The 15,595-nt window shown below is 42.3% G+C and overlaps 1 protein-coding gene across 1 annotated transcript in view; it reads left to right on the top strand.

The window, feature by feature from the left end:
- The window catches only part of LOC140714841 ((E3-independent) E2 ubiquitin-conjugating enzyme UBE2O), a 163,030-nt gene that overhangs the window by 57,741 nt on the left and 89,694 nt on the right, over positions 1 to 15,595 (top strand). The window contains exon 6 of the mRNA XM_073026496.1: positions 13,460 to 13,603. Within this exon, the coding sequence (XP_072882597.1) occupies positions 13,460 to 13,603 (144 nt within the window). The remainder of the gene's footprint in view (positions 1 to 13,459; positions 13,604 to 15,595) is intronic.

Raw genomic sequence — 15,595 nt, 5'->3', positions numbered from 1 at the left:
CTTCACTAGAATTGACTATTTCCTACTCGATAACCAACTTATCCCATTTGCCCACACTTGTGACTATCAGAGTATACTGATTTCTGACCATGCCCCAATTACCCTCTCTCTGAACTTTCCCGATCTCCCTCAGAGGAACAAACACTGGCGGTTCGATTCAACTTTATTATCGGATGATGATTTCGTAAAATTTATTAAAGACCAGATAACCTTCTATTTTAACACTAATACATCACCTGAAGTGCCATCCCAGATTGTCTGGGATGCCATGAAAGCATATTTGAGGGGTCAAATAATCTCTTACACAGCAAATCTCAATAGAAGATCCCATGCAGATCGAGCAGACCTCATTAACCAGATTAAAGATGTGGATCAATTATATGCCCAAACTAAGAACCCTGAATTATACAAGAAGCGCGTTGAACTCCAAACTAAATTTAACCTTCTGTCCACTCAACCTGTCGAACGCCAACTTCTCGAAAGCAAGAGCCGCTTTTACATTCATGGGGATAAGTCTGGTAAATTCCTAGCCAATCAGCTGAGGCGTTCTAAAGCCAAACAACATATTACAAAGATCCGGAAGGAGAACAGATCTCTTGCACTACTAGAGAAAACAACACACTGGACCATTGCTACACTGCCATCAAGAATGCCTACTGTGCTTTTCCACACCCTCACTTTGGGAAGTCTGATCACCTGGCTGTACTTCTACTCCCTGAGTATAAGCAGAGACTGAAGACTGCAGTACCTCAGTGAGGATCAAGAAGGTATGGACAAGGAAAGCACAGGAGCAACTACAGGACTGATTTGCATTGATGGATTGGACAGTATTCAAGGATTTATCTTCAAACCTGAATGAGTATGCTGCAGTTGTACCAACTTAATCAAAACCTGTGTGGATGAGTGCGTGGCTACGTAGACTTACTATACATTCCCAAACCAAAAGCCATGGTTGAACCAGGAGGTACATCATCTGCTGAAGGCTAGATCTGTGGCATTCAAGTCTGGCGACCCAGGTGTGTACCAGAAAACCAGGTATGATTTGCGGAGGGCTATTTCAAGGGTGAAGAGATAATTTCAAACGAGGTTAAAGGCAACATCGTATGTATGACAACTCTGCCAGAGTTTGCAAGACATTACTGTCTACAAAGCGAAACCTAATATCATGAATGGCAGCGATGCGTCACTACTAGATGAATTCAACACCTTCTATGTCTGCTTTGAAAGGGAGGATATAACTACAGCTGTGAGGATCCCTGCTGCACTTAATGACCCTATGATCTCTGTCTCAGAGGCCAATGTTAGGCTGTCTAAAGAGAGTGAACCCTCACAAAGTGGAAGGAGTACCTGGTAAGGCTCTGAAAACTTGTGCCAACCAACTGGCAGGAGTATTCAAGGACATTTTCAACCTCTTACTGCTACGGATGGAAGCTCCCACTTGTTTCAAAAAGGCAACAATTATACCAGTGCCGAAGAAGAATAATGCGAGCTGTCTTGATGAGTATCGCCTGGTAGCACTCACATCTACAGTGATGAAATGCTATGAGAAATTGGTCATGACTAGACTGAACTACTGCATCAGCAAGAACTTGGACCCACTGTAATTTGCCTGTCACTAAATAGGTCAACGGCAGATGCAATCTCAATGGCTCTTCTCATGACCTTAGACCATCTGTCAGGATGCTGTTTATTGACTATAGCTCAGCATTTAATACCATCATTCCCACAATCCTGATTGAGAAGCTGCAGAACCTGGCCCTCTGTACCCCCCTCTGCAACTGGATCCTCGACTTCTTAACCGGAAGACCACAATGTGTGCAGATTGGTGATAACATCTCGCTGATGATTGACACTCGTGTACCTCGGGTGTGTGCTTAGGCCAGCTCTACTCTCTATATACCCATGATCGTGTGGCTAGGATTAGCTCAATTGCTATCTATAGATTTGCTGATGATTGTTGGTAGAATCTCAGGTGGTGACAAGAGGGCGTACTGGACCAAGATATGCTAAACTAGGAGTGGTGTCGCAGCAACAACCTGGCACTCAACGTCAGTAAGACAAAAGAGCTGATTGTGGACTTCAGGAAGGGTAAGATGAAGGAACACACACCAGTCCTCACTGAGGGATCACAAGTAGAGAGAGTGAGCAGTTTCAAGTTCCTGGGTGTCAAGATCTCTGAAGATCTAACCTGGTCCCAATATATCAATGCAAGTATAATAAAGGCAAGACAGCAGCTAGACTTCATTAGGAGTTTGAAGAGATTTGGTATGTCAACAAATGCACTCAAGCTTCTATAAATGTATATTGGAGAGCATTCTGACAGGCTGCATCACTGTCTGGTATGGGGAGGCTACTGCACAGGACCAAAAGAAGCTGCAGAGGGTTGTATATTTAGTGGGCTCCATCTTGAGTACTAGCCTACAAAATATCTAAGACATATTCAAGGAGTAGTGTTTCAGAAAAGCAGCGTCCATTATTAAGGACCTCCAGCATACAGGGCATGCCCTTTTCTCACTGTTACCTTAAGAGCATAAGGTATAGAAGCAGAAGTAGGCCATTCAATCATGGGCTGATCCAATTCTTCTAGTCATCCCCACTCTCCTGCCTTCTCCCTATACCCTTTGATGCCCTGGCTAATCAAGAACCTATCTATATCTGCTTTAAATGCATCCAGTGACTTGGCCTCCACAGCTGCTCATGGCAACAAATTTCACAGATTTACCACCCTCTGACTAAAGTAATCTCTCCACATCTCTGTTCTAAATGGATGTCCTTCAATCAGTAAGTTGTACCCTATTGTCCTTGACTCCCCTACCATGGGAAATAACTGTGCCATATCTAATCTGTTCAGGCCATTTAACATTCAGAATGTTTCTATGAGATCCCCCACTCATTCTCTTGAACTCCAGGGAATACAGCCCAAGAGCTGGCAGACATTCCTAATATGGTAACCTTTTCATTCCTGGAATCATTCTCTTGAATCTTCTCTGAACTCTCTCCAATGTCAGTATATCCTTTCTAAAATAAGGAGCCTAAAGCTGCACACAGTACTCCATGTGGTCTCATAAGTGCCTTATAGAGCCTCAAAATCACATCCTGCTCTTATATTTTGTACCTCTAGAACTGAATGCTAACATTGCATTCGTCTTCTGCACCACTGGAGGTTAACCTTCAGGCTATCCTGCACAAGGACTCCTTTGCATCTCTGCATTTTGAATTCTCTCCCCATCTATTTAATAGTATGCCAATTTATTTCTCCCTCCAAAGTGCATGACCATACTCTTTCCAACATTGTATTTTATTTGCCACTTCTTTGCCCATTCCCCTAAATTACCCAAGTCTCTCTGCAGGCTCTGTTTCCTCAACATTACCCGGTCCTCCACCTATCTTTGTATCATTGGCAAATTTAGCCGCAAATCCATTAATCCCATAGTCCATATATGTCTAACTCAAGGCCCGCGGTGGAATTATCTTTGGCCCGCGAGATAATATCTAATTACTATTAAAGCTGGCCCCAGTAATCGAAGCGCCTATGGCGTATGATATGGCTAATGCTGAGTTTATTCAGGTACCGGGTTTTCAGGGTTTTTAGTGTTTATTTGGCAGTCTTCTTCATAAGAAACGGAATTTGTAAAGTGAAACACTTTGTAGTTATAGCAGAGACTGAGACACATGAGAGCAGGCTGAAAAAACGGAGGCAACGAAAGCTGCGTTCGCACGCATCCGACTGATCCGGCCCGCATGAAGCTGCATTTTGCTCAATCCGGCCCGTGACCTAAAATGAGTTTGACACCCCTGCCATAGTCCATCCAAATCATTGATATACATTGTAAAAAGCAGCGGTCCCACCACCGACCCCTGTGGAACTCCACTGGTGATCAGCCAATGCTCCACCCGTGTTAGTAACTTCCCTGTAATTCCATGGGCTCTTACCTTGCTAAGCAGCCTCATGTGTGGCACCTTGTCAGAGGCCTTCTGAAAATCAAGTACACCACGCCTACTGCATCTCCTTAGTCTTCCCTGCTTGTTATTTCCTCAAAAAATAGCGGTAGGTTAGTCAGGTAGGATTTTCCTTTTAGGAAACCAAGCTGGCTTTGGCCTATCTTGTCATGTTCCTCCAGGTACTCTGTAATCTCAACCCTCACAATGGGTTCCAACCACTTTCCAACCACTGATGTCAGGCTATAGTTTCCTTCCTGCTGCCTCCCACCCTTCTTAAATAGTGGAGTAACATTTGCAATTTTCCAGTCATCCAGTACAATGCCAGAATCTATCGATTCTTGAAACGTTATTGTTAATGCCTGTGCACTTCCTTCAGAACCTAATGGTTCATTCCATCAGGTCCAGGAGATTTATCTATCCTCAGACCATTAAGCTTCCTGTGCACCTTCTCAGTCATAATTTTCACTGCGCATACTTCACTTCCCTGAATATCCGGTATACTGCGATATCTTCCAAAATATGCATTCAGTTCCTCTGCTATCTTTGTGTCTCATTGCAATATCTCCAGTGTCATTTTCTATTGGTCCTACATCTACCCTCTTTTACCCTTTATATACATAAAAATACTTTTGGTATCTTTGAAATTAGTTTCCTTCTGCATGTTTTTAAAAGCTTCCCAATCCTGTATCTTCCCACTAGCTTTGGCTTCTTTGTATGCCCTCATTTGCTTTTACTTTGGCTCTGACTTCACTTGTCAGCCACAGTAGTGTCCTCCTTCCATTTGAAAATTTCTTCTTATTTGGAATATTTATGTTGTGCATCTCCCTGATTTTTAACGGAAACTCCAGCCATTGCTGCTCTGCAGTTCTTCCTGCTAGTGTCCCTTTTCAGTCAACCATGGCCAGATCCCCTTCCATGCCATTGTAATTTATTATTCCACTGAAATACCGACAACACATAGGAATTGAGTTTCTCTTGCTCACATTTCAAAGTGAACTCGATCATATTGTGATCACTATTCCTTAAGGGTTCCTTAACCTTAAGCTCTCTTATCACCTCCGGATCATTGCACAACACCCAATCCAGCACAGCCAATCCCGTAGTGGGCTCAACAACAAGCTGTTCTGAAAAGCCATTCCTTAGACATTCTACAAATTCTCTCTTGAGGTCCAGTACTAGCCTGGTTTTCCCAATCTGAATTTATGTTAAAATCCCCAATAATTATCATGACATTGCCCTTCTGACATGCCTTTTCTATCTCCTGCTGTAATTTGTAATCCTCATCCCAGCTGCTGTTTGGAGGCCATCAGGAAGGAGGTACAGAAGCCTGAAGGCACACACTCAGCAATTCAGGAACAGCTTCTTCCCCTCTGCCATCCAATTCCTAAATGGACATTGAACCCTTGGACACTACCTTACTTTTTATATATATATTATTTCTGTTTTTTGCATGATTTTTATTCCATTCAATATACATATACTATAATTGATTTACTTATTGATTATTTTTTTTTCTATATTATGTATTGCATTGAAATGCTGCTGCTAAGTAAACAAATCTCACGTCATATGCTGATGATCATAAACCTGATTCTGATTCCTGGTGTTTTTTTTACAATGAATAACTAACTCCAGAGTCCTTTGGGGTAGTGAATTCGAAAATTTTTGTACTGTGTATACAGGTGGCCCCCGTTTTTTGAACGTTCGCTTTACGACATCTCGCTTTTACGAAAGACCTACATTAGCTACAGATTTTCGCTAACAGAAGGTGTTTTCACTGTTGCGAAAAAAGGCAGCGAATGTCCTGAGCAGCCAAGCTGTTCCCCTGGAATTGCATTCTAGCTGCCATTGCTTAAACACGTGCCTGTGAGCATCTGTGCTTTATGTTGATTTGTTTTGTGCATCCGTTAGCAAGATGAGTTCTAAAGTATCGGAAAAGCCTAAAAGAGCTCGTAAGGGTGTTACACTTAGCATAAAACTAGACATAATTCAGTGTTTCAATTGTGGTGATCGAAGTAAGGACATTGTCCGCGCGTTGAAACTTTCGCAATATTTATATGCAGAGAAAAAGAATCTTGAAAGCTGCCGATGTTACTGTAGGTTCTGCTGGTAGCAAAGTGGTCTCTCTTAGTCGGCACCCAATAATGGATAAAATAGAAAGTCTATTGCTTGAGTGGATTGATGGGTGTAGAAAGTGTGGTGTTCCATTAAGTTACCTTATACTTAAGGAGAAATCAGTCAGTCTTTTTAATAAGCTGGAACAGAAAGCGCCGGACGATGATGATGAAAGTGTTGCAAAAGTGGAATTTAAAGGTAGTCATGGGTGGTTTGATCTGTTTCTGAGGCGAGGGCAGCTTCATAGCTTAAAGTTACCGGAGAGACTGCTTCCGCTATGTAGTAAAATTTTCGCTACGCTAGACAGTGCTGCAATGATTGTAGAAAAGTATTTCTACTTTATATAGGCTGTTTATTTATCATATCATTCCTGCTTTTAGTATATGTTACTGTTATTTTAGGTTTTATGTGTTATTTGGCATGATTTTGAAGGTTATTTTTTGGGTCTGGGAACGCTCACAAATTTTTCCCATATAAATGGTAATTGCTTACTCACTTTATGACATTCCGGCTTACGAACTGTTTCATAGGAACGCTCTGCCTTCAGATAGCAGGGGAAACCTGTATTAAGTTTCTCCCCACTTGGTCCTGCACCTATAGTCAATGGTCTAGACTCTATCAGGGGCTGCAATTGATCTAGTAAACCCTGTTTAAACGAAAATAAGTTTTGATATGATTTTCACGTTGTGGAGGGGTTAGATTTTCAAGGAGAGGCTGGATAAGTTTCACTGTAGTGTAGGAGGCTGAGGGGTGTCCTTATAGAGGTATATAAAATCATGCAGGACATAAAAATGAATGGCTTGTCTTTCCATAGAACCATAGAACATTACAGCACAGAAACAGTCCTTTTGGCCTTTCTTGGGTATGTCAAACCATTTTTCTGCCTAGTCCCACTGACCTGCACCTGGACTATATCCCTCCATACACCTTTCATCCATGTACCTGTCCAAGTTTTTCTTGTTAATGTTAAAAGTGAGCCCGCATTTACCACTTCATCTGGCAGCTCATTCCACACTCCCACCACTCTGTGTGGAAAAAGCCCCCCCCCCCATGTTCCCCTTAAACTTTTCCCCCTTCACCCTTAACCCATGTCCTCTGGTTTTTTTCTCCCCTAGCCTCAGTGGAAAAAGCCTGCTTGCATTCACTCTTATCTATACCCATCATAGTTGTATATGCCTTTATCAAATCTCCCCTCATTTTTTACGCTCCAGGGAATAAAGTCCTAACCTATTCAACCTTTCTCTGTAACTCAGTTTCTCAAGTCCCAGCAACATCCTTGTAAACCTTCTCTGCACTCTTTCAACCTTATTAATATCCTTCTTGTAATTCGGTGACCAAAGCTGCACACAATACTCCAAATTCGGCCTCACCAATGACGTATACAATCTCACCATAACATTCCAACTCTTATATTCTGTACTTTGATTTATAAAGGCCAATGTACCAAAAGCTCTCTTTACTACCCTATCTACCTGTGATGCCACTTTTAGGGAATTATGTATCTATAGTCCCAGATCCCTCTGTTCGACTGCACTCCTCAGTGCCCTACCATTTACCTTGTATGTTCTACCTTGGTTTTTTCTTCCAAAGTGCAATACCTCACACTTGTCTGTATTAAACTTCATGTGCCATTTTTCCAGCTAGTCCAAATCCCTCTGCAAGCTTTGAAAACCTTCCTCACAGTCCACTACAGCTCCAATCTTCGTATCATCAGCAAATCTGCTGATCCAATTTACCACATTGTCATCCAGAGCATTGATGTAGATGACAAACAACAATGGACCCAGCACTAATCCCTGTGGCACACCACTAGTCACAGGCCTCCACTCAGAGAAGCAATCCTCCACTACCACTCTCTGACTTCTCCCATTGAGCCAATGCCTAATCCAATTTATTACCTCACCATGTATACCTAGCAACTGAATATTCCTAACTATCCTCCCATGCGGGACCTTGTCAAAGGCCTTACTGAAGTCCATGTAGACAACATCCACTGCCTTCCCTTCATTCACTTTTCTTGTAACCTCCTGGAAAAATTCCAATAGATTTGTTAAACATGACCTACCTCGCAAAAAGCCGTGTTGACTTTCCCTACTAAGTCCAAGTCTATCCAAATACTTGTAGATCCTATCTCTTAGTACTCCTTCCAGTAATTTACCTATTACCAATGTCAAATTTACCGGCATATAATTTCCCAGATTACTTTTAGAGCCTTTTTTAAACAATGGAACAACATGAGCTATCCTCCAATCCTCTGGCACCTCACCCGTAGATACCAGCATTTTAAATATATCTGCCAAGGCTCCTGCAATTTCAACACTAGTCTCCTTTAAGGTCCGAGGGAATACCCTGTCCGGTCCTGGGGATTTACCTATTCAGATTTGCCTCAAGATAGCAAGCACCTCCTTCTCTTCAATCGGTATAGGTTCCATGACCTCGCTACTTGTTTGCCTTATTTCCATTGACTCCATGCCAGTTTACTTAGTAAATACAGACACAAAAAACCCATTTAAGATCTCCCCCATTTCTTTTGGTTCCATATATAGCCAACCACTCTGATCTTCAAGAGGACTAATTTTATCCCTTACTATCCTTTTGCTCTTAATATACTTGTAGAAGCTCTTTGAATTATCCTTCACCTTGACTGCCAAAGCAACCTCGTGTCTTTTAGCCCTCCTGATTTTTTTCTTAAGTTTTTTTTTGCACTTTTTATAATCCTCAAGCACCTTATTTGCTCCCGTGTTTCCTATACATGTCATACATTTTTCTCTTCTTTATCAGAGTTCCAATATCCCTTGAGAACCAAGGTTCCTTATTCTTATTCACTTTGCCTTTAATCTTGACAGGAACATACAAACTCTGCACTCTCAAAATTTCTCCTTTGAAGGCCTCCCACTTACCAACAAAATCCTTGCCGGAGAATAACCTGTCCCAATCCACGCTTTTTAGATCCTTTCTCATTTCTTCATATTTAGCCTTTTTCCAGTTTAAAACCTCAACCCGAGGACCAGATTGACCTTTATCCATGATCAAGTTGAAACTAATGGTGTTATGATCACTGGAACCAAACTGTTCCCATACACATACTCCCATCACCTGTCCTAACTTGTTTCCTAATAGGAGATCTAATATAATAATGTAGTTGGTACCTCGATATATTGATTTAGAAAACTTTCCTGAACACATTTTACAAACTAACCCGTCTAGACCTTTAACAGTATGGGAGTCCCAATCAATATGTGGAAAATTAAAATCCCCTACTATCACAACTTTGTGTTTCCTGCCGTTGTCTGTTATCTCTCTGCAGATTTGCTCCTCCAATTCTCGCGGACTATTGGGTGGTCTATAATACAACCCCATTAATGTGGTCATACCTTTCCTGTTTCTCAGCTTCTCCCATATGGCCTTGGTAGACAAGCCCACTAATCTGTCCTGCCTGAGCACTGCTGTAACATTTGCCCTGACTAACATTCCCCCCCCCCCCCCCCCCAATCCCTCTGCCTCTATCACATCTGAAACATTGAAACCCAGGTATATTAAGCTGCCAGTTCTGCCCCTCCTGTAGCCAAGTTTCACTAATGGCTGCAATGTCATAATTCCGCGTGTCAATCCACGCCCTCAGCTCATCAGCCTTCCCCACAATACTCCTCGCATTGAAATAGACACACCTCAGAAGATTATTACCACCACACACAACCCTTCTATTTGTGACTTTGCATGAACCTTTAACATCATTTATTTTCACCCCCGCTCCACTATCTGCTCTGGCACTCTGGTTCCCATCCCCTTGCAAATCTAGTTTAAACCCTCCCCAATAGCACTAACAAACCTCCCTGCAAGGATATTGGTCCCCTTGTAGTTCAGGTGTAACCCGTCTCTCTTGTACAGGTCCCACCTGTCCCAGAAGAGGTCCCAATGATCCTGAAATCTGAAACCCTGCCCCCTACACCAGTTCCTCAGCCACGTGTTCATCCTCCAGAGCATCCTATTCTTACCCTCACTGGCACATGGCACAGGTAGCAATCCTGAGATTACCACCCTCGAGGTCCTGCTTTTGAACTTCCTACCAAGCTCTCTATACTCACTCTTCAGGACCTCCTCACTCTTTCTTCTTACGTCATTGGAACCATGTGTACCATGACATCTGGCTGCTCACCCTCCCATTTCAGAATGCTGTGCATGAGATTGGAGACCTCCTTGTCCCTGGCACCCAGGAGGCAACAAAGCATCTGGGAGTCTCTGTCATGACTACAGAACCTCCTGTCTGTACCTCTAACTATCGAGTTCCCTATCACTACCGCTCTCCTCTTCTTCCACCCTCCTTTCTGCACTGCAGAACCAGACTCGGGGCCATAGATCCAGCTGCCACAGCTTGTCCCAGGAAAGTCATCCCCCCCCAACAGTATCCAAATTGGTATACTTGTTGTTGAGGGGAATGGCCACAGGGGAGCCCTGCTCTGGCTGCCCTTTCCCCTTCCTTCACCCAATTACCTGTGTGCTGCTCCTTTGGCGTAACTTTCTTCCTGTAGCTACTATCTATAAATTCCTCATTCTCCGGAATGATCCAAAGGTCATCCAGCTCCTGCTTCAGTTCCCTAACACAATTTGTTAGGAACTGCAGCTGGATGCACTTCTTGCAGGTGTCCTTGTCAAGGACACTGGAGGCCTCCCTGACTTCCCACATCCTGCAAGAGGAGCATTCCAACATCCTGCCTGGCATTCCTTCTACTCTAAACAAACAAAACAAAACTTACCGGAACCTACCCTTGCTTCTGCCTGTTCACGCCAAAACCGTCCCACTCTGCTCCCCCTCTCTACGCTGCCCGCTGTATATGGTGGTCTTTTCTAAAAACCTTTGGCGCTCTACGTCACACACCTGCACAGTCTAGCCTCTTTTCCCCGAGCAGTGTTTTAAAAAAAATGACTTCTCTCCGAGATTCCTTTACCCCTTCACTCTCAGCCTATTGCTTCAATTCACAGGGTAGGGTAGTCTAAAACTAGAGGACATAAATTTAAGGTAGAGGGGAAATCTTTGAAAGGAACCTGACATAATGCTTTCCTCATAGGCTGCTGGGTATAGAGTGCAAGCTACTGGGAAAGTTGTAGAGTGGGTTTAGTAACAATGTTTAAAAGACATTTGGACATATAAAGGAAGAAAAACAGGCCATGTGCAGACAAATAGGACTGGAACAGGTAGACCTTCGTGACTGAGTTGGCACTGCAGGGTCTGTTTCGTACTGTATAACTCTGACTGAACTCCAGAGAACATAGGGATAGATCTTGGGATTAGAGGGGATGGGATGGGGTAGGTGGACAGAAGTGATGCAGCCTAGAGTAGTTTTTCTGTAGCTGGCAGTTTTGGGAGTAGTTCTTCTGGAGTTTTGGGGAAGATATTGTATCTAGTGTAGTGTGGCTTTGTTCGGATCTAAGCTGGCAACTAATAATGGAGCAATGCTGATATTGGCAGATCAGGTATGAAGATTTGTTGTATAACAAACACCCGTTTAGACCTAAAGTGAGAATAGCTTTCTGTACTTAAACTGTTTATTATTCAAGAATATAATGAGGTTTTTTTTACATTGGATTTTTACTCTGCAGCCAAGTTGTGCTGTACCCTTCAGTGATAGACACCTTAGAGAAAACTGTTGGGGTTTGATTAATAACAAGGGAAAGGGTTGATTAGATTGCTGTTACTGGGCTTAGTAAACTGGAGGACCATCTTCATTGCTGCAGCTTGCCTGTATTCCCTGGTGCAGTCTGTGTGGGAGTGAAAGCACGCAGAAGAGGGGGAAAAAAATGGTTCAGTTAAAAGAGGAAAGGGCTGTTTGACAAGAATGTGTAAAGGAGATCCTTGTTGAATTTGTAGTTTCTCTGAGTAATTCTGACACTAGAATCAGGGCTTCAGGGAAGCAGGTCCTTTAGCCCAACTCCTCCATGCCAACAAGTTTCATGAGATTCTGCAGATGTTGACTCAACACAGTGCTAGAGGAACTCAACAGGTTCTGGAAGTCTGGATAATTACAAATGTCACATTACGTTTTAAGAAAGGAGGAAAGGAAATTATAGCAACACACACAAAATGCTGGTGGAACTCAGCAGGCCAGGCAGCATCTATAGGAAGAAGTACAGTCGACGTTTCGGGCTGAGACTCTTTGTCAGGATAAAGGGTCTTGGCCTGAAATGTCGACTGTACTTCTTCCTATCACCAGCATTTTGTGTGTGTTGCTTGAATTTCCAGCATCTGCAGATTTCCTCGTGTTTGCAAAGGAAATTATAGGTCAGTTAGCCTGACTTCAGTGGTTGGGAAGATGTTGGAGTCGATTAAGTATGGGGTTTCAGAGTACTTGGAGGCACATAATAAAGCAAGCTAAAATGAGCATGGTTTCCTTGAGCAGAAATCTTGCCTATTAAATCTGTTGGAATTCTTTGAGGAAATAACAGGCAGGGTGGACAAAGGATAGTCAGTGGATGTTTATTTGGATTTTTAGAAAGGTCTTTGACAAGGTGCCACACATGAGGTTGTTTAAGAAGACAACCTCTGGTATTACAGGAAAGATACTACCATTGATAGAAGATTGACTTATGACCAGAAAACAAACACTGGAATAAAGGGGGTCTATTCGGGTTGGCTGCTGGTGACGTGTGGTGTTGCACAGGGGTCAGAATTGGCACTGCTTTCTGTCAACAATTATGATGGAATTTATGGCTATGTGGCCAAGTTTGCGGATGATACAAAGACAGGTGGAGGCACAGATAGTGTTGACCAAGAAGGGTGTCTGCTGAAGGAATTGAATGAATTTGGAGACTGGGCAAAGAAATGGCAGATGGAATATAGTGCAAGGAAGCGTATGGTCATAGATTACAGCACAGGAGCAGGCTATTTGGCCCACAGCGCTGTGCCAAACCAGTTCAATAGCAAATCAAAAACACCCAAAAACTAATTACTTCTACCTACACCATGTTCATAACCCTCCATCTTCCTTACATCCAAGTGCCTATACAAACGTCTCTTAAAAGCCTCTAATGTATTTGCCTCTACCACCATACCAGACAGCGCATTCCAGGCATCCATGACTGAGTAAATAAAACTTGCCCCTCACATTCCCCTTGAACCTCTTACCTGTGATATTTATTCCTGAGGACTCTTATTTATTGCATCACTTGCTTCTGAGTGTGTTAATATACGGCTGGAATTGTCAATAAGTAGATGTAACTTAAGCAAACTTAATTATTTTCTATAGAGAAAGGTTTGTGAAAATCTACATCATGAATATTATTTTTGAAGACTTGTTGATTCATTCTTTATATTCTGCACTGAGCAGAGTCGAGTTTTCACATACTGAGTTTGTGCATTTGAAAGGGTCAACATTAATTACATTCATCAATACCTTTCTGTTTATAGGGGCAATTCTTTGATGAATCCTATGGGTTTTATCCAGGACAGATGTTGTTTGGAGCAGCTAAAGTTTTCTCCAATGTGCAATGGTTATCTGGTGTCCGACCTGTACTGAGCAAAAAGAGCAAGTTTAAAGCAGTTGTTGAAGAGGTAAGTTTTTCTGCTAAGTGCAAAGAATGCATTTCAGTACAAGGTATTGTCATCTGGGTATTGGGTAATTTTATGGGAGGAGACTGAGGTCCTTTAACATCTGCCGGATGATGCTAAGGATATTCTACGAGTCTGTGGTGGCCAGTGCTATCATGTTTGCTGTTGTGTGCTGGGGCAGCAGGCTGAGTGTAGCAGACACCAACAGAATCAACAAGCTCATTTGTAAGGCCAGTGATGTTGTGGGAGTGGAACTGGACTCTCTGACGGTGGTGTCTGAAAAGAGGATGCTGTCCAAGTTGCATGCCATCTTGGACAATGTCTCCCATCCACTCCATAGTGTACTGGTTAGGCACAGGAGTACATTCAGCCAGAGACTCATTCCACCGAGATGCAACACTGAGCGTCATAGGAAGTCATTCCTGCCTATGGCCATCAAACTTTACAGCTCCTCCCTTGGAGGGTCAGACACCCTGAGCCAATAGGCTGGTCCTGGACTTATTTCCACTTGTCATAATTTACTTATTATTTTAATTATTTATGGTCTTATATTGCTATATCTCTACACTATTCTTGGTTGGTGCGATTGTAACAAAACCCAGTTTCCCTTGGGATCAATAAAGTATGTCTGTCTGTTAAATGGATTTTTGTATTTGTGGGTTAGCTTGTTCTCAAGTTTGAATGAGAATACCACAGCGAGGCACGGGTCCTTCGGCCCACAATGTTGTACCAACCTTTACTCTGAGATCAGTCCAACCTTTACATTCTAAGTAGCCACCCCAATGAATCCAAGGACAAACACTAAAAATGTTTAAAAGATATTCTATAAACTGTCAGTAGTAATTAGCTCTTCTTGAAATGCTGTTATTTTAACAGTTTAAACTGTGTGACCCTGATTAGAACATACATGAGCATTATGTGGAAGAGCATTGGAACAGACTCTCTGGCTGTGCCAAACACAATACCAAATTAAACAAAATGTCTTCTGCTTGCATGTAATCTGTAGCCTTCTGTACCCTGATATTCATGTATATATCCAAAAGTTCCTAAATGGCACCATTGTATGTTTTCACCAGTGCACTGGCAACCTATTCCAGACACACATCATTGTACATAAAAAAATTATATTGCCTTATTATACTGAAAAATAATAAATCTTGCCTACTGTTCATTGTACACTGAGGTTGAGCAAGTTAAATCAATAACAATGCAGAATAAGACCATAAGACACAGGAGCAGAAGTAGGCCACTTGACCCATCAAGTCTTCTCTGCCATTTCATGGTTGATTTATTATCCTTCTCAAACCCATTTTCCTGCCTTCTCCCTGTAACCTTTGTCATCTTGACTAACCAAGAGCCTATCAACCTCTGCTTTAAATATACTTAATAACTTGGCCTCTGGAGCCACCTGTGGCAATGAATTCCACAGATTCACCACCCTCTGGCTAAAGAAATTCCTTATCAACTCTATTCTATGCTTCATAAACCACTGGCTGGGTGTGTAGGTCTTAACAACAATGTGAAGACTTTGGAGAGGATGCAGAAGTTATTTACAAAAATGATTCTATGGTGGAGGGCCTTCAGGTGTGCACATAAATTGGAGGACTGTGATGCCCCTCATATAGAAAGATGCTTAAAATTGTGAAGGATTTTAGCACTGTAAAGAAATAACAAATATAATTTTAATAATTTTGGTATCAGAAAGGATCCGGCAAGTGTGGATTGGGATAGATTGTTTTCTGGCAAGGGTGTACTTGGTAAATGGGAGGCCTTTAAACATGGAGTTTATTTGTTCCTGTCAGAATAATAGGCATGGATAACAAATTATGGAACCTTGGTTCTGGAGATATTGAGGTGCTGGTTAAGAAAAAGTAGATCCATAGCAGGTATAGGCAAGCATGAATAAATGAGAGGCCTGAGAAGTATAAGAAATACAAAAGAACATGCTTCTGTAGATATATTAAGACAAAAGGATGGTGAGGTAAAAAATGGGCC

Source organism: Hemitrygon akajei, chromosome 22 (assembly GCF_048418815.1).
Source record: "Hemitrygon akajei chromosome 22, sHemAka1.3, whole genome shotgun sequence".
NCBI classification, from domain to species: Eukaryota; Metazoa; Chordata; class Chondrichthyes; order Myliobatiformes; family Dasyatidae; genus Hemitrygon; species Hemitrygon akajei.
Note: the sequence above shows the minus strand (reverse complement) of the source record. Positions and strands in the feature narration are given on the sequence as shown.